Source organism: Chelonoidis abingdonii, chromosome 3 (assembly GCF_003597395.2).
Source record: "Chelonoidis abingdonii isolate Lonesome George chromosome 3, CheloAbing_2.0, whole genome shotgun sequence".
NCBI lineage: Eukaryota > Metazoa > Chordata > Testudines > Testudinidae > Chelonoidis > Chelonoidis abingdonii.
In genome coordinates, this window is record NC_133771.1 from 204,932,812 (window position 1) to 204,952,834 (window position 20,023).

Consider the following 20,023-nt stretch of genomic DNA (forward strand, 5'->3'; position numbering starts at 1 on the left):
AACTATCCCATCATAACATCCCCTCCATATACTTATCAAGCTTAGTCTTAAAGCCCGATAAGTCTTTTGCCCCCACTACTTCCATCGGAAGGCCGTTCCAGAACTTCACTCCCCTAATGGTTAGAAACCTTCGTCTAATTTCAAGTCTAAACTTCCTAATATCCAGTTTGTACCCATTCAATCAGCTCAAACTATCTAAAGATTTCATACTATGTCTACACAGGTTTTACGCAGGCTTGAAGGTTCAACTGAACTGAGCTAATGTAATTGATCTAACTTGATTGAAAAATACCTTCTTTGCCCAAGTAGACTGAGCTATAAAGTATAGTGTCTGCGTAACGGGATATAAACAGCACAATGCCGGAATGTTGCCATGCAATTATTACAGCCACATTGCCCATGTCACACTAAACACTGTGTCAATCCACTTCCCTTTTTGGACGAAATTTGATCATTGCAAAAACCTATACTTACAATTCAAAAATAAAATATCTACAGTAAATTCAAATTTAACGTGACAATATTTTTAAATCTTTCTAAAATTCTACCCCATGAGGAACAGTCCTCATCAAAATTTCTTAAATAAATGTTGGTTTTATTTTAAAATCTGAAGACATTCACAGAAATTTAGGAACAGCTGGCATTGATAATGAAGGATATTTTCATACCAGACTAGATTTCAGCTGCTTACTTGTTACGAATAGTTTTACGAAGTCAATATACTGTTTTATCTGAAACAGTTAATGGAACAATATTTTCTTCCTTCTTTACACCATTTTGATTAACTTCGATCTGATTTTCTCCAGACTATATCCAGACTAATCTCACTTTCTTGTTGTTTGTTTAATCAGAAATATATTTTTAGAGCCTCCCTTCAAGTACTAAATCGTTTAGTTAAGATGTAAAATGAGCTTCAGCCACTGGAGCAGGATAAAAATAAAGACAGATAAAGGCCAGTCACAGCTAATGACTTCAGTAGAGTTATGATTTCCATCAGCTGAGAATCTGGCCAATATACAACCAAGAATTTCCTAAGTTCACGCATTAGAAATACTAACCTCCATTCAGAGATATTTACCTGACTAATATAATTGGTTGGTACATTTTCCAAGTAAAGCTTGCACAGTTGTGCATATACATTTGCACGTCTCATGCATGTGCATACTTGATGTAGGCATATCAGTGTAGTCTATGCACACTTAGCTATTGAAGACTGTTACTAGCGCACACAAATGCCTGAGTATGCAAACTCATCAAATATATGCAAATATGATAGGCACATCCAAATATATGCATGTAAATACACCCTTCTAACTTTGAAAATCTGGCCCTCTGAAATACAAAGCATGAGATATATTTCATAAAATCAAGGAAGCATACTTATTAAATGAAACATAATAAAACAATTCTTTTACAGATCATAAATTATAAATTTATGCTGATGGATTCTGGTGGAGTGGTGTTATAAATTATGTTATTTGACCATCTCTTTTCATCTCTATTTTTAAGTCACTAGACCACAATCATCTCCCCCTCAATCATTACTAAGGTTATATTCTGCAGAGTCAACTATTTGACCAATGGCCTCCTGCTAAGTGTTTTAGGAGGTTCATAACATGTAAAATTAACCATTGGAGCAGTTCTCTTCCTGCCAGTCCTTAGTGGAACAGTAATGTGTTAGATATAACTGCTTTACCAGCCCAGCTTTTGTGTCACCTCCAGGTTGCCCTGATTCCCTTCTCTTCCAGTCATGCTGAATTAACAACTCTCAATTTCTTGTTCTTGAATACCACATATGGCATGCATGATCTTAAAGTTTTTTATTTTTCCTATAATTATGCTAAAACCTGAGGAAAAAGACATAACATAAAGAAATAATACATCTTTATGAAGTACTTACAATTGATCTGATATTGTTTTCTTTTGCCAGTTTCAGGGATGATTTATAACAACTTGCCAGGTCTTCTTTATGAGTATCACTGATATGGCCTCTTGCTATTGGTCCCACAGTATGAATGACATCTGCACAAAAATGAAAAATATATATATTCACTTTACTCCTAATATGGGTAATGATTGGGAAAGGGGCTAATTTCTGGAGAAGGGTCTAGAAATTGCAACTGCATTAAAAAGAAAAAGAAAAAAACAACAGGGTAGTCTGGCAAATATCTTTGATACCTGTATACAAATTCAAAGAGTCTGGGGAACAAGCAGGATGAACTGGGAGTCATGCTATGTGAAGAAAATTATGACTGAATTGACATCACAGTGACTTGATGGGACAACTGCCATGATTGGAGTACCAGCATTGAGGGATATTACACGTTCCAAAAGGATAGCTATGGGAAAAACAGAGGTGTTGTGCTTTACATCAAGAATGTATCCACATGCTCCGAGGTCCAACGGGAACGGAGTGACAGACGTACTGAGACTCTGGATGAGGATAATAAGTGAAAAGAATAGTAGCGATGGTATGATGGGGGTCTATCAGGAAGAGGAAGTGAATGAGTCATTCTATATACAAGTAGGTAACAAGATTAGTTAACACACATGAGCTAGTATTAATAATGGATTTTAACTTCCCTGATATCTGTTAGAACACTATTGCAGTAAAACATAATACATCCTGAAATTTCTTAGCATGCACAGGGAACAGATTTGTGATTCAGAAAGTTGAGGAAACATCTAGCAGATCATCCATTTTGGATCTGTTTTTGATCAATGGGGATGATTAGTTGCAAAAGTGAAGGTGGTCGGGAACTTGGGAGGAAGTGATCATGATCAGATTGAATTCAAGATCCTACGAAAAAGAGGACATGAGAACAGCAAAACAAGGACACTGGCCTTCAGAAAGGTGGGTTGCAACTGAGTCAGAGAAATAGTAGGCAAGGTCCCATGGAAAGACCAGTTAGAAAGGAAAGGAGTCGAAGGTGACTGGAAGTTCTTAAAAGATGTAATACTAGAGACTCAACATCAAGCTATTGCAATGCAGAGTAAAGATAAGAAGAGCCGCAGGAGGCCAATGTGGCTGCCCAAACAGCTTTTTAGATATCTAAAAACCAAAAAGGGATATATACAGGAAATGGAAGGAGGGGCATGTCACCAAGGAAGTATACATTGGAATAGCACGAGTATGTAGGGAACAAAATCAGGAAAGCCAAGGCAAAGAATGAGTTACAGCTGGCAAAAAATGATAGAGACAACAGGAAGGGGTTCTTCAAATATGTCAGACAAAAAAGAAAGATCAACAATGGTGTGAGTCCGCTGCTCAGTGGAGGTGGTGAGCTGGTAATGGAAAATGATAGGAGAGCAGAGCTACTCAATCCCTACTTTGCTTCAGTCTTCTCACAAAAAATAACATGCGACCAGATGATTAGGAAAGTTACCATAGACAATAAAGGGGAAGGGATGCAGATCAGGAGAAGTAAAGAACACATCAGAGATCTTCTGACCAATCTGAATGAATTCAATTCAGTGGGACCAGATGCTATTCTCCCAAGGGTACTGAAGGAATTAGCCACTGGCAATAATATTTCCAAACTCATGGATGACAGGAGAGATCCCGGAAGACTGGAGAAGGGCTAACATAGTGCCCATCTTCAAAAAAGGGAGAAAATGTGGAACGGGGGAACTATAGACCAATCAGTCTGTCTTCAATATCTGAGATGCTACTAGAGCAATGTATAAAACATTCAATTTGCGAGTATCTGGATGATGAAGGGGTAATCACTATCAGCCAACATGGATTGACCAAGAAGTTCCAGTCATGTCAAACTAGTTTGATTTCCTTTTTTGACAGAGTAACAGATTTGGTGGATAGGGGAAATGAGGCGGACATAATATACCTGGACTTCAGCAAGTCTTTTGACACATTCCCACATAACATTCTATTAAGTAAGATGGAGAAATGTGGGCTCAACACAACTACCATGAAGTGGATACATAACTGGTTAAACAATCACAAACAAAGAGTAACTTTTAATGGATTGGAGGGACGTTCCTCCAATCCATTAAAAGCGGGGTTCCTCAGGGATCTGTTCTGGGTCCAGTGTTCTTTAACATCTTTACTAATTACTTGGATGTAGGTATAGTGAGCAGGCTGATCAAGTTTGCAGATGACACAAAGCTGGGAGTGGGGGTTGCAGATACTCTGGAGGATAGAGCTAAAATTTAGTGCTCTTGATAGATTGGAGAACAGGGCTATAGATAACAAATTTAAGGTGCTACACTTAGGGAAGAAAAACCAAATACACAAATATAGCATAGAGCAAAACTGGCTTGGCAGCAATACTGCTGAGAAGGATCTGGTGGATCACAACCTCAACATGAATCAGCGATGCAATGCTGTTGCAAAAAAAGCAAATGCGATTTTAGGTTGCATTAACAGAGGTATAACATGTAAATCACAGGTACTTGTTAGGCCTCAGCTGGTGTACTGTGTCCAATTTTGGTCACCAATGTATAGAAAGGATGTAGAGAAACTGGAAAGGATCCAGAGATGAGTGACAAAGATGATCAAAGGGATGGAATGCAAGCCATGAGAGCAAAGGCTGAAGGAACTGGGTATGTTTAGTTTCAAAAAGAGGTGATTAAGAGAGGATATGATAGCAGTCTTCAGATACTTGAAAGGCTGACATAAAAAAGATGGAGAGAAGTTGTTCTCTCTTGCCACAGAGGGAAGGACAAAGGGCAATGGGTTCAAACTACAGTATAGCAGACTTAGATTAAAACTCAGGAAAAACTTCCTAACTGTAAGAACAGTAGGACTATGGAACAGACGCCTCAGGAGGTTGTGGAAGCTTCTTTACGGAATCTTGGCAGGGAGTTAGACTAGATGACCCTTGCAGTCCCTTCTAACTCTATGATTCTCTCATTATTAATGACCTCATAATTCTGTACCACTATTGCAACATTGCAAGTTATCATCTGCAGTTACTGTACCTGGACACAAAGATTTAAACAATAATGCAAGACATGCACATAATTGGTATCCATGAGACAATATCTTTGTAGGAGATTAAAATGTAACTTTACAGTTTTCAGTTAAAGTAGTAGTACATTTGAGAAAGCAAAAATGAGAAAAAATGTACTGAACTGTATATTACTTCTGTTACAAGCTGCTTACTACTTGCACTGTAAATAAAATGGCTCCACAAATACTGTAATCTGTAGTTGAGAGTTTCTGTAAATGTTGTAGAACAATTTTAAACAATCATTGCCATTCTTTAGAATCCCAACAATGGGGAGAAAATTTAAAATTCAAGTTTTACCATCAGGACCATTGACAGGTAGAATGTGATACGTGTCATTCTTTTTCATTAATCTCTGGGATCGTTTCTTAAGGACCATTTTAAAAAAAATAAGCACATTCCGCTAAACTTTATTGACCTATGAAAGTGTTAATTATCAAGGGATTAGCAGACATTTCACATAAGGAAGATTCAATCAAAACACTATGCAATTTTAAAAAAAACAACTAATTTTGTCTAAAGAAACAACACATATAGAGAGAGTAGAACCACCGACTGCAGTAGATAAGATGCTTCTGAATTCATTGACATAATAACCAGGTCCTACACTATCAGATATAAAGTTCTTAAACCAGGGGGCTCTCTGAAAAAAATGAAGTAAAATTACTTAGAAATCTATAAACTAAAATGTATCATTAAAAATATTTCTAAATTTTGTATAAAAGTTGCATATAGTGAGCACGTTTACTTTTCAAATTCCATTTCTATATGTAGTAACAACACCAGGATGAGTAAAGATGACAGGTAGCTACATCCTTTTTTGTGTGTTGTGGATATTCCCCCACAATCCACCATTGCAGCAGTAACCAGGGATGACCTTCTCTCTTGTACATCGTCCTGCGCTATACCTTGACCTCCTTGCCATATCATGCTATCTACAGTAATCAGACAGTTCTCATCTCACACAGCAGCTAGTCACACCAGTCAAGTAATATCTCCACACCACACATGAATGGCTTCCATGCATTTCCAAGTGTTCGGATCCTTAGAATTTCTGGACCAAGTTGTGGCTGCTGTGGAAATCATAGCATCTATACGGTTGCCAAAATCCCCCTTCTTGCGGTAATACGAGTGCATTGGAGGACATGTCAAATCAAAGGCAAATTCATGTAATACATATAAATACACTTGATCTTCTCAATTTCCATCAACATCGGTTGACGTCTGCAAAGGAACATAGAGATAGCCAGACTGTATCAGACCTGAAGTCCATCTAAGCTAGCATCCTCTCTTCAAAACTGGCTAGCAACAGATGTCTCAGAGGAAGATGCAAGAATGTCACAGTAGACATATATGGGATAATTTACTCTTGGAAAGGTCTCATCCTAACCCATAATAGAGACTGGCTTAAACGCTGAAGCATGAGACCTTTTTATCCCCTTCCAAAACTTTGTTAGCATTAACTGTTATAACTGTATATTCTTGTTATCCATATAAACAATCAATCTCTCTTTGAATCTTTCCATCTTTTTCTTGTTCATATATCCTCCAACACAGTTTTGCACTTGCAGAATCTTTAAGCCTTTCCATCTTTCATTGCCTAACTTCAACCCACTAAAGAGAATTTTCTGAGGTGGCCACCATCCCACTCTGCTCTTAGAACTTCACAAAACTTGCCTGGTTTGAACTGAATTTCGCTTCTAGCATTTTTTTGGTTGATGAATGCACACACTGAAGAGAACCCAAATGAATATAAATACAGCAGAATGATAGCTGATAGGAAACTTCATGAATCCAGTATGAATCAAACTTGGAAGGATTTATACAACTTGCCTTCCTAACTACTATAAATACACAATAAGAAGAACACAAAAAGGCAACTACCATTCTTCTCCTTTTAATCACAGTAATTTCTCCTAGTTATAGGAACAAGATTGGACAGATTGGATAATTTCTGTTGATTGTCACAGCTGCTATATAGTAACTACAGTAGTGCCCTTCTAAATTGTTTCTAAAAACTGAAATGTGAAGCAGGCATTTAGTCTTTGTCAGATGACAAGTGGGATGACAACTGGTGATCCAAACAGGTAAGATGGTTTTATCCTTGAGTTCACAGAAACATTATTTTTAGTGTGCACTTTAGACAATATAATAAACAGATCTGTTACTACCTAACTAAAACAAATAACATAGCTGGTTCATAATTTCCCTGTGCTGCAAGGAACAAGCTTGTGTCAGTATTTCCATTAGGAAACCTTTCTTTATAAAATATTACTATAACAACTTTGCAAATAAAGTTCCTATGTTTTTGTGTTCGATTTTAACAATGGTAAAGAAAAAAGAAAAAAGGCACTTTCTCTATATTTGTTTCTTGCAAGAGGCAAGCCTCAAGAACAGAATGGATGGAAGTTATAGATCAGTAAAACTGCTCTCCTCCAAGGCCATTACACATTTACAGATACTAGAACTGGAGGTTACCGTCAGACATATTTAACTCATAACAATAAAACAAGCAACAGGCACAGAAAATAAACATGAAATAAACATAAAGGAAAATAGAAAAGCTGTGTAAGAGAAGAGACCTGATCATAAAATGATTCCCTCCAAGTCTTTTTTAATACTGATCCAATATGTATTTGAAGGTACAGCTTCCCAAAAGCTGAAACTCAAATGGGAAAATGAGTTACAATTATAATTTACTGATAAACTGCAGAATGAGGTTTTGGACTAACGCCCAAATCCTGAGTTAGTTATTGTGTTCCTTCTTCCCAATTGGAAGAATTTCTACTTTTGTTTTTCTGGTTAAATATATACTTTATGCTTTGAATCCCTATGTTGTAAATTGCAAATCCTAAGAACATCCAAAACATGGGGCTAAACCAAGTTAATGTTTTTCCTGCAACCTTTGAATTTGCACTTCTTGACTTCTTGTGATTTTTCACTGTGCATCGTTAACATCACATTAACATATCCCTAGGCACTTAATGTAAATAGGTTCCCTTAAATGTGATTAAATAGTTCTTGTATGTTAATTTATAGAAACTAGGAACAGGTGGTCCTATTGACTAATGCAATGACCTGTCATGTCTGTCAATGCGGTTCTAAATTGGTGTTAAGCTGTCAGAAAATGACTTTTGTTGTTTAATTGTGTATTGCTCTGGTGAATTGCTATTCCAAGCACATCATTATCACAAACACATGATACAGCAGGACTTCATTAGCAGCGTAATAATAATTCTCAATATGTTGTATGGTCAGCAGATGAACAGGGAGTTGAAGATTTTATTGCTACACTTTGCCAATAACATTAATACATACATGTATACATTGTCTATGCATACACTATCTCATTATATATTAGGGTCTGGCACAAAGGCTATGTGAACATGCTGATGCAGGCAATCAAAAAAAGAATGCATGAGGTTAAGGGTTGATAGGCCCAGACTGGACTATTTTATTTATATACAACCAGGAAGAGTTTCTTGCTTCAATGCTCAAATGTTGCCTTGGGTCAGGATGTTTCACTCTATTTTCACATGCCTCTGGTTGCCTTGTGGGAACAGAATCCCAGACCTCTCCCAAATATAATTCTGCAGTGGGCATCTTGACCATGGCCCCATTCGTTTGGTTAGTCACAATTCCATCCCTGACAAAATACTGAAATACAACTAAGGGAAAAAATCACGAAAGTTCTGAAAAATAATGGCATATGGGGAGAAACAAGTAGCTAGGTTTACACAGATCGAGTCTTGCCAAACAAACATGGCTATTTTTGTTTTGAAATAAAAGTAAATAAGGAAGTGTTATTTACTCCTCATAACACAAGAACTGGGGTCACCAAATGAAATTAATAGGCAGCAGGTTTAAAACAAACAAAAGGAAATATTTTTTCACACAACACACAGTCAGCCTGTGGAACTCCTTGCCAGAGGATGTTGTGAAGGCCAAGACTATAACAGAGTTCAAAAAAGAACTAGATATGTTCATGGAGGATAGGTCCATCAATGGAAATAAGCCAGGATGGACAGGAATGGTGTCCCTAGCCTCTGTTTGCTAGAAGCTGGGAATGGGTGACAGGGCATGGATCACTTGATGATTACCTGTTCTGTTCGTTCCCTCTGGGGTACATGGCAATGGCCACTGTCGGAAGACAGGATACTGGGCTAGATGGACCTTTGGTCTGACCCAGTAGGGTGCTTATGAAAGCATTACAAAATTGGTGGCTAAAGGCAAAATGGTAGATATACTCAGATTTTGTTTTTTTTAAAGTATTTGACGCAGTATTTGTTACATGAGAGTTTGCTTTTCAGATTAATTGAAGTTATCATGGATAGGAACACAGCCAAAGGGATTGAATACCAGCTTCAGGAACATAAACAAAGAGTAATGATAAATGGCAAAGTATTGAGCTGAGAGGTGTTTATCACAGTACTTCAGGGATCTGCTCTAGGTCTGTTCTCATTTAGTATGTTCAGTAATGCTCTGGAAGAGTAAATGAAACATATTTGTGAAAATAGGAGAGGATATTAAATTGGGTAAAATTGCAACACCAGTGAAAACAGAGAGGACTAGTACGAAGGGACCTAGAGAGATTAGAAACATGGGCAGTAAACATCAAAATGCAGGCTAATATGTTTGGGGGAAAAGAATCTGAAACACAGTTGTTTAATGGGAGAAAGAAACATGGAAAACAGTAAGGTTTTAATGCTCTACCTGACTAGAGCCTGAGTAATTTGGACTCCATGTAGCTGGAATGTGGAAGAGTTGGGGAGGTAACATTTAACTCTGGATGACAGGGCTGCGGGCAGCACTCCTTACCTTTCCCCCATGGCCACAGCCCATCATTGCAAGATGCATGGGGGTACTGGCGCTCCTGTATTAGTGTAAAGGTGGATCTCTGAGCTTTTCTCTGGCCTGCCTCAGGCTAACCTAAAGTGACCTTCCATGCTAGCCTATGCAGGACCAGCCTGGAGACCCCTTTCACAGTATGCAGGGTTAAACAAAAAAAGGGTAAGAAATAATCAGAGCTCAGAAAGGGCTAACAAATTGCAATTGGTAAAAACTTTAATTTTAATATCAAAATTAAGTTGTCAGTGTTCCTTTAAAACTTCCACCTTACTATGCCCAGTCTTCAGCAAAGCCAAGTGTCTCTGACAAGAAATTTAGTTTAGAGAGAAAGCTGCAGTGTATGTGATTGTATATCATATACAATGCACTTACATTGGGGATTTTCACATCAATTTTTAACAGTTCACCGAGGGGCAGTGACCATGTTGAATGCGTATTTTTACTCAGCACATAGAAATGGATCCAACTGCTTTCAGTGATAATATCCCAGAGAGATGAAAATGTTTATACTTTTAAAGGGAAGAGGGATTTTCTCTCTTTCCAGTGCATGCTGGGGAAGACAGGCAGGGGAAGATATAGGGTTGGTACAAGGACTACAGTGCTTAGAGCTGCTAAACATAAGAAGAGCTACCTAAGGGACCGAGGGAACAATTTAATTTACACTGGATTTCTAAGACATTTCTTGTAGCAGACAGCTGTGGCAATCCGGCAGTGCATGTTGTGAGACACAGTAGGAAGAAATTGAAGGTTTTGTTCCCTTTTTGCAAAATGGTATCTTATATGAGCTGTACTGAACTGATTGTCAGACACCTGGCTAGGAGTCTCAGTGATCAGAGGAGACAGACCATGACAATTAAGCATTTATTTCAGTGTATGATTCTGTACTCTCTGTATGTTACCAGGAGCTGACATCTGAGTTTTGCATAACCCACAACCTGTTTTGAGGTACAGCAGGGCCTCAAACATTTCAACATTCCTGTTACTATTTAGACAACAATGAACATAAATATAATTTGCACATTTAATCAACACTACAAAAGCATCACACTGAAGATCTGTGAAAAAACAAAACCACATATACTTTGCTGTGCCATACATACTGCAAATGTAAAAAATTCAAATTAGATTTATCTTCTCTGACCTCTTTCACTAAATAAATCAGTCCATAATCTTCACATTGTTTTTTTGATGCCATTTTTTATCCAGGGACATTATTTTTATCCAGGATACATTGTAGGGAGGGGGGGAGGGAGGAGTTTGAAGGGAGGAAGAGCAGAGAAGTATGAAAAACAACTTTTAGATGCTAATTGAAAACTATGTGATTGTGATCCAACAAGAATATGGAAGACAGGGATGTGATTTACAAATATTCCTTTCTTGGTCTTTGCAAAGCGTAAAGTTAGCCTGCAAAAATATTAGCTTAATGAATTTTCAAGCAAACGGAAAAGTTCAAATAAGTTTCTCTCATTCTCTCTTTTTCAGAAGTGAGTGCACCACATTCAGACTGTTAATGAACTGGCAGACCAAGTCTAGAATCAATTACACATTTCTTTCATTTATCCCATTTGCGTATTCATATCCATAATCAGTCCATCTAGCCAACTACATAATGAAGCTGTTCCCTGTCAATCATAGATCAAACTAAGTATTTTCAAGAGGAAACTAATGTATTGTGTTTAGCTGAATATTTAAAAAAATATATGATACCAAGACAAAGTATGAAGGTCTCTCATTTGTAAATCTTATCAATTGATCTACACAATAAGCACTGCCATATTAGTCCTTAAAAGGGATATCTAAAGTTCAATTGATGGGAAATAGAATTACCCCCAGATATCTTACATAATGAATGTTACCATGCCTACTATACGTACGTAGACTAATGCTTTGACATCCAAATGTGCTCAGCTTGTTCATACTCTATTTCAAGCTACACATAATTGTACATAAAATGTGCATTTTTAATCTGCAGACATGTTAAATTAAGGTAAACTGTTTATCATCCCCTAAAACCACTGTCTAATTTCAGTTATTCAATGATACATTTCTTTAGAAGTAAAATTGATTACTTCACTTTTTTTAATACAGCGAGCCATCTTTTTTTTTTTAGATTGCACTGTGCTAATGTGGAGTGCACAGGATTAAAAAAAATCCAGTTCACGATAGCTTTAAAGTATTCATTTGCTTATGTACATTATATCATTTCACTTTCCTGATCTGAATGTCATTAAATACTTTGTACTCTGTGTACCTACTTTATATGCAGATACAAAACAAAAATTTGCATTTTTTGGCAGATAAAGAGAGACAGTATGAGGTTTCTAGGCTTGAATTAATGAGCACTGCTCAGTTTAAGGTTCAACCCTTTTATAGCATACTTTATTACTAATATCACTGTTTTGGACATTTCAGACAATATGTTTCATGCTTCATTACATTCAAAAGACGTGATATTTTAAAGCCTTATTCATAAAAAAATTATTGGAGCCATTTTCAGACAAATGTCATATTTGGCACATAAAAAGGTAAAGAATGTGCTTGTCATAAATGATTAATCAGTTTTCTCCTTTATGTATTGTGTGTACATTTTAAGTAAGATACTGGAGTGAGAACTACAAAGCAATATTCCCTGTTGGGAAGGTAGGGAAATTTACAGAGTCTGGGAGATCCCACAGGGAAATCAAGGAAACCTGTACTCAATAAATGGTTTCCAGAAGAGAAGGAACTCTCAGAATCCATGAGAAGCCATAAAAAAAAACACAAAGCTTGTTCTCAGTAATTGCCACTAACTCCAAGGGGTGCACAGGCAGCCTGAAAATGCAGTGATGCAAGTAAAAAACATGACATTTCTGGCACTCGTGCTGGTCATAAAATATAAGGCCCAGAATATAAGCTCAGATACAACAGTACTATTCCATTCAAATCTAAGGAATTTATAGCATATAACTGAGATCAGAACCTAGCCATGAGCAGATGAAACAAAAATAAGGTCTATTCAGGCAGGAGAAGCAAATTAGGGATTGTATAGTCCATCCAAAAATGAGCAGGTTCCACAGTTATTCAGCACAATACTGATAGGTGTCACAAGTATAAAGACATACACTTATATATGATCAGCATTGCAACTTCTTTGGAAATGACTGTGTACTTGTAAAACGACATGAAATTACTGCATTCATGCCTTTAAAAACTCAGCATAAAATTAAAGAACATGAACTGAACTCCACATAAATTAGATGAAACTACCATGTATGTGCCTTGAAAACATCAGCATCTAACACCCAGAGTAACTGGAGTACTGGTGGAATCATCCCATACTTAAAATAAGAGATATCTTGGAATCACGGCAGAGTAGCCAATGTTGACTTTCTAACTGCACCCCCCACTATATGCTGTTCTGACTGAGGTATAGAACATTTCATGATTTTTAAGCCAGTCATGATTTTCTGCAGTCTGACTTAAGATTTTTGAACACTTGGAGTTGGCAATACTGTAATTTAAACAGGACAGCTCAGCCCCAGTGCAGTACCTGCTATGCAGTAAAGGTCTCCTTTCACATAACTTTATCATTACCAGTCAGCAGACAGGAACACAGAAGATCAAGTGAGGTGACTCCTTTTTATTCTTTGTACAGACCTAGCACAATGGGATCATGGCCCTTGACTGGAGCTCTTAGGCAATACAGTAATACAAATAAATCATAGGTATTATTTTATTATTTCTCATTTTGATTAAGGGATAGTTTCAATATAACAATCAGACTTTTATTTACCTACTACTGTTAGAAATGACACTGAGATTATTCCTATTGAAAGAGATTAAAGAAAATATTTTCTTTTCTGCGTTTTCAGATTGTTTACAGCTTTCAGCCCATAGTCATATTCTTTATCGTTGTTTCCCCCGCAATACCCAGCAAGAAAGAGAGAAAAAATTAAAATAGAAAACATGTGATTTAACCCATCACCACATACATCCAAATATTGACAATAGAACCTAGGGCAGAAGTAGCTCATGAAACTAATTTTAAGTCTTTTTTTTTTAATTGACTAGATTTCAAGTTGACAGTGTCAGCGTAATTGCCCTATACAAATATGATAACAGAAATATCGGGACAGCTCTTTCAACGGTAAAGTGAGCCTCATACCTAGAAAAGGAATCCCATTTTGTATCATCATTTTTATTTTTATTCAGATGGCTGAAATGTGGCTAAAGTACCCTCCTGATATCAACATGACCTAGATCCTAGCTTGTGGAAATGCAATGCATGCAGAGGATCTGTGATGAATTTATTTGAGCATCTACTCTAAGTCTCTCGTTCTGGGATGCACAGTACTGTAAAAGTGTTGTTTCATCAGCAGGCAATGAAACAAATGCTAGCACCAGGAATTCATTGTCCTGCATTCTGCTTAAAAAGCAAACCAGCAGATCATATGGAAACATGAACACTCCAGAGTTTAATAGTAAAATACTGACAGACAGCACATGTGATAAAATGTGATGAAAAGAAAGAAGTTATCTCACAAGTCTATCTATGTTACTCTTGCAGATATGGAGAAAAGAAATCAGGAGTGAAAAGGGGAAAAATCAGTGTCTCAGGCTTACTTCCTGATACAGCTTTATTAATGATACAGCTTGTTACTCTTCTGAACACCGCTGATAAGATCGGCAAGTTTAACACAAATATCACTTTCTATTGTCAATAAACAGACTATAACCATAATATGTTAAACAGTCATTAAAACTTGGGATGCAAGTCTTGGGATAGATCCTTTGCCCAAAATAACAGTGGCACAGCCCATGCCTCCATTCCCCAAACGTATGTTCTCATGTGGGTGAATCTTGCTGATCTCGGTCTTCGACCCATTAGAAGACTGGCACTTGAGAAGAGCGTCCTTGCCAATAGTAAAAATAGTAAGTGGCCTGAACGCACACAAAGATGCCCTGGACTCACTCTTGACCATGACTAAACAGACATTTTCTTTTCAACAACAACAAAAGACAAGGCAATCGGTTACCAATGAATTACAGTAGTTGCTCAACCTATGAGGCCACCTGCAAATTCACCACATCTGTGGCTTACCTTTTCTCCTGCCTTTTTTTCAATAAAGTTTTTAATGGAGAGGATTTTATCTTGTTAATAATGTTCATCAACAACAAAGATTCATAAAGCCTTGAAGTATGTTCTCCAACTAGCACATTATGCTCTGGTTTTATGGGAATCATCTGGACAAGGGAAAAGGTCTGACTGTCGTTTAGTGGAAGTATGACAAGTGCAAATTCAAAGCTAGACAGTATTCATTTCTTCATGGAGGCAAATTTTTAAATTAATTTCTGGAAAAGGCACTGTAAAATAAACTTTTAATTTCAATGCTAACATTTGGTAAGGATTGAAAATTACAATAGGCCAGGTAGCATGTCAGCACTGATACACTACAACACTTTTTCCTGAGCACATAACAATTTGGAGAGCTAATAATAAAAAGAAATGATGCCGAGATGATGAATGGATGCTATGCAATTAGACCTATTACAATTCACAAGAGTCGACAGGCAATAATCAAAGCACTTTCATGCTGCCCAGTGCAATTATCTTTGCACTTAAGAATCAACAAAGTACATAATGACTTGCACTCGATTAAGGAATTCATGAAAAATGGAATTTTAATTAGCATGTTGAAAATTTGGGCCATTTATTTCTTTACAGGACAACAGATTGTGAAAACTAGTTGAATAGTCATAAGTGTTCAGGAGAGGTTCCCAGTGCAAGACAAATGCTGTGATGTTTCTGACGATAAAAAATTCCTGACCATTCTCAATGAAATAACTCCTACTGAAGGAACAGCATGGTCAATTATATGTACATTCTGACAGAAATTTTATTGTTTGAGGCTGATTAAAAAGAAAAACATTCTGTTGACGTTTTGGATTACTAGATGACAAACGCATCTGAGCAAACTACAGTGACTCAAGGCATGTGCCACAATTGCCAGATCTATTTTTACATTCTTATCTGCTATATGAGTAGGATGATAATAGATTAACCTATCAGGAGAGATCTCCATACTATAAAATATACTCAGAATAGTAAAATAAGTGTTGGATCAAGTCTTCCTTTTAAAAAGCAAACACTTAAATAAGAGGTTCATTTAATTTCAAGAAGCTGCTTTCATAGCTATTACTTTTCATTGTGTTTATCTTAGAACAAAACAATTTATTAATATTCTCAATTTATTAATTCTGAAAATTGAGCACTTGGGGGAAAAAATCAGGGTTACGCTGAATTCAAATGCTGTATAAATGAATTCCACATTTTAAATATGAAAAAATATATGCACACTCATAATGTGAACAGTGCAGCTATACAAATATGAATAAAGTCATCTATCAATATAATTTAAAGCAACACATTTATATCAAAAGAAACATACCATACTACTGTACCCCATCTGTTCCTATGAGCCCAAAATACTTAATACAATATTCACTATAGTGGAGGCAGCATTTAGATCATCGTATACATTTGAAAATGTTCTTCATACCCCTATCTTCACTGAGTTTATCATCTGTTCTGTTATGGAGAAGAAATATTCTAATTTTGGCTTAAAACTTATTGAATCTATGACACAGAAATGTCAGCTGACACTATTAAACAGTCAACATTTACTCACACTTATCACACTGTGGTATTCAAGATATACAGTGTAGTTGTAGCCATATAAGTCCCAGAACATTAGAGAGACAAAATGGGTGAGGTCATATAATTTATTGGACCAACTGCTCGTATCTCCACTGCTACAATGATCAGTACCCCCCACAATACTCCTTTCAAGATCCATGGATGCTACACATGCCTATCACAACATGTGGCATATTTCAGTATGAGTATTTAATGGGAAAAACCAGACAATCACTATGCTCTCAAATGAACTCACAGAGGAAAATGATAAGAGACAAAGAAATCCTATCACCTGAATGTGAACATTTTTCACAAAGCAATCACTCTATACCTGATATATCGGTCCTCATCCTCAAAGGAACCCTGTACAGCACTTTCAGAAGTGGGAGATTAAATTCATTACTCTGGTAGACACTAAAAATCATGGACTGACCAGGGACACTGGATTTATGACTTATTACAACAATCTGTAATCCACTAATCTCCTCTTTTTGTCCTATGACTGCAGAGGTGTTAACGGGACACTCTACCTTACCTTACAATATATGCTGACTACTTATGCTAAACAATCTGTTCCACCTTGCATTTTCCCACCCTGAAGAAGAGCTCTGTGTAGCTCAAAATCTTGTCTCTTTCACTAACAGAAGTCAGTCCAATAAAAGATATTACCTCATCCACCTTGTCTCTCTTGTATTCAAGATACGTCATTCAAGTATAGGGAAATGCCTCAGTATCTCTTTTAGAACTGTGGTAGCTGTAGGGAAATTTTCACTTTCTAATAGAATCGCATTGCTGCTATAGTAACTACTCAAAGAGGTTCTATTATAGAAGTCTCTACATTTGCACTAAAAAAAACCCAACACATTGGGCCTTGTTCTTAGGTTTACTCCAGCTATAAAAATGGCACCATGAGTAGCCTGGAACCCACCAAATCCAATCCCCTCAGAATTCTTCCAAGAGGGAAAACGTCAGAAAATGTAGAGTCACCACCTCAGCCAGTCCACTATTGGCTCTCGCATAGGTGGCATATCTGGAAGGAAAGGAGCCAAGGTGTCATGATGCCCCTGAAATCACCAGCTGTTCGAATGCCCCCTTGGACATGTGGGCAGCTGGGCGTAGATAGAGCAATTTTACATCACGCCGTAATGTACAACAGGAACAGACAAAACCAGGGAAACAGAAAGTTGATGTAAAGCCACCTCTGCCTCCCTCTCCACATTCTGGTCCTTTGCCGAGGGTAACTTGTTCAGCCCTGAGAATGTGGGGCTGTGTCTTGTAGGACACTTAACAGTCTGCTGAGAAATTTAGCTTTTTCACATCTGATGTTCTTGTAGTTTACAAGAGGGAAAAATAATTGATCTACTTTGCTGGAGTTAAACTTGAGCGATTTCTGTGAACATTATGGGATTTGACTGGTCTAGGTGTTCTAGTTAAAATGCTTTTTGGAAAGGACTTGAGACTGGTAAATCTCTTTGGAATCCTAGGACAAACACAAGGGGGAATAGATCAAATCGACTGAATGTCTTACTTCAGAAAATATATCCTATCATCATTTTTCATTTTGAAAGCACAATACAATTAACATACAGTAAGTTTACAAAGAACATGTTTACTCCAAAGATGCTTTCTAGATTTCTACAAAAATCTGTTAAAGAATGACATAAGAAAGCAGAGTGCTATTGAGATTATATTGTAAGTGAACTTGAACTAAATGGATGATTTAGACACAACAAATCTGCATCTTGGCAGGAGGTTAGATGATCCAGATGACCCTTGTGGTCCCTTTTAACCTTATGATTCTTTGATTCTAAATGATTCTCTGTACGACTGAGTTTACAAGCTGATGCTTAGGTACCTTAATAAAATTAGGGATTTGATTAATTAAAGACTTCCTTGAAGCAGCTGTTATTTTACTGTGGATGCATTAATTCATGCATAGAATACATATTGTTGAAAATGAGCATTAAGGATTTAACAGATAATGCATATGAGAAAAGTACACATCTAAACAGCAATCTGTGATGGGCATAATATAACCTTTGCTCAGAGAACACCACACAGGGAATAAACAGAGAGATTTTTCAAAATTAAAGAGCAGCTAGGCACCTGGCTCCCACTGAAAGTCAACAGGATTTGGCACCCACCTTCCATTTGATCTTTTGAAATCCACTATTTCACCACTCTCATTAAGCAGCAGCAACTAGTTTGCAAGGAAGAGGTGCAGGTTCCTTGCAACTAGCCATTCTTTCCAACCCCTCAAAAATGTTCTTATGCATATTCATCACATATCCTTTTCCTAAATAAAGTGTGGTAATTTAAAAGAGCACAGGATGGGGAGAGTACTATATGCATACACAGACCCACTATGCACAATAATACTGGTGACTGAAGAAATGCTCAATGTATTTTACGTTGAAAACTTTTCACATAGTAATCCCTGAACAGAGTTCCTAAGGGAGACATTGGGTTTTGTCCTTCCTACGCACTGAGGAAAAAATCAACTACAACACACTTTAACATTAAATTGTTTGGGGAATTTTTTTCTCTCCTTCAGAGAATGAAATCTGATGCACTTTACAAAACACCAAATAAGGGTTAAGAGAGCTTCATCAAAGCTAATGGGGAAACGCCAGTGACTTGTCTAAAAAGGAAAAGAAAGCCAATTCAGCATCCTTGTGGCCATGTCAAAAGGAAGTGTCCTCTGAGCTGTATGACTGGAAAGTGCCTAGCACATTTTAAATGCTACCACAATCTAAATAAATAAATAATAAAACTACCAGTTACATTAAGTCCCATTTTAAAAAGTGACTGAGGCACCAAGGCACCTAAATCGCACTGAGAGTTAATGGGACTTAGGTTCCTAAGCTATTTTTGAAAACTGAGATTTAAGAGTACCCACGTCACTTAAACATCTTTGAAAATGTTACTGCTGCTCTTTAACCTGAGTTATTTTCAGAAAGTTCTCTTGCCACTGAGATCTCGCTCATTCCTCATATGTCCTTTCTATTTATATATTTATTTTGGAAGGGGAGAGTTGTTGTTTTTGCTATTTTGCTTCAAAACTGTATCTACTATGAGCATGATCCATAAAGAGCTGCTTCCCTTTAGACTGTCAGAGGCAGAATAAATAAGGAATATCTGTTGGCATAATGCTACAGATTCTGTATTTGCTTAATTTTGAGCATATAAGTAATCCAATTCCTGTTCAGTTAGAAGAAAAACAGTATTCAATTTACCTTCTGCCACTAAAGAGAATGTCAGTATTGGCAAGTACCGTAACTATTAATGTGTTCTTTAAACAGCATTGGTAATACAGCAAATAGAAAAATTCAGTCATGTGGTTTTAATTTTCTAATTGTGATGGAGTATACAGCTCCTAGGGACTCCAAGATCCTGCTGCATTGTGTTCCAGTAGTGTTCCTAGGAGGAGGTATCCATGCAGACAAATGGCCTACTCTTGGGAGATTAATTCCGAGTCATGGCTCAGAGGCAGCTCAGGGAGACACTGCCAGATGGGAATAAATTAAGT

The 20,023-nt window shown here is 37.0% G+C and overlaps 1 protein-coding gene across 3 annotated transcripts in view; it reads right to left on the bottom strand.

The window, feature by feature from the left end:
- MACROD2 (mono-ADP ribosylhydrolase 2) overlaps positions 1-20,023 on the bottom strand; it is a 1,390,378-nt gene that overhangs the window by 543,641 nt on the left and 826,714 nt on the right. For all 3 annotated transcript variants that reach the window (XM_075064471.1, XM_075064469.1, XM_075064470.1), the window contains one exon: positions 1,901-2,022. In XM_075064471.1, the coding sequence (XP_074920572.1) occupies positions 1,901-2,022 (122 nt within the window). The remainder of the gene's footprint in view (positions 1-1,900; positions 2,023-20,023) is intronic.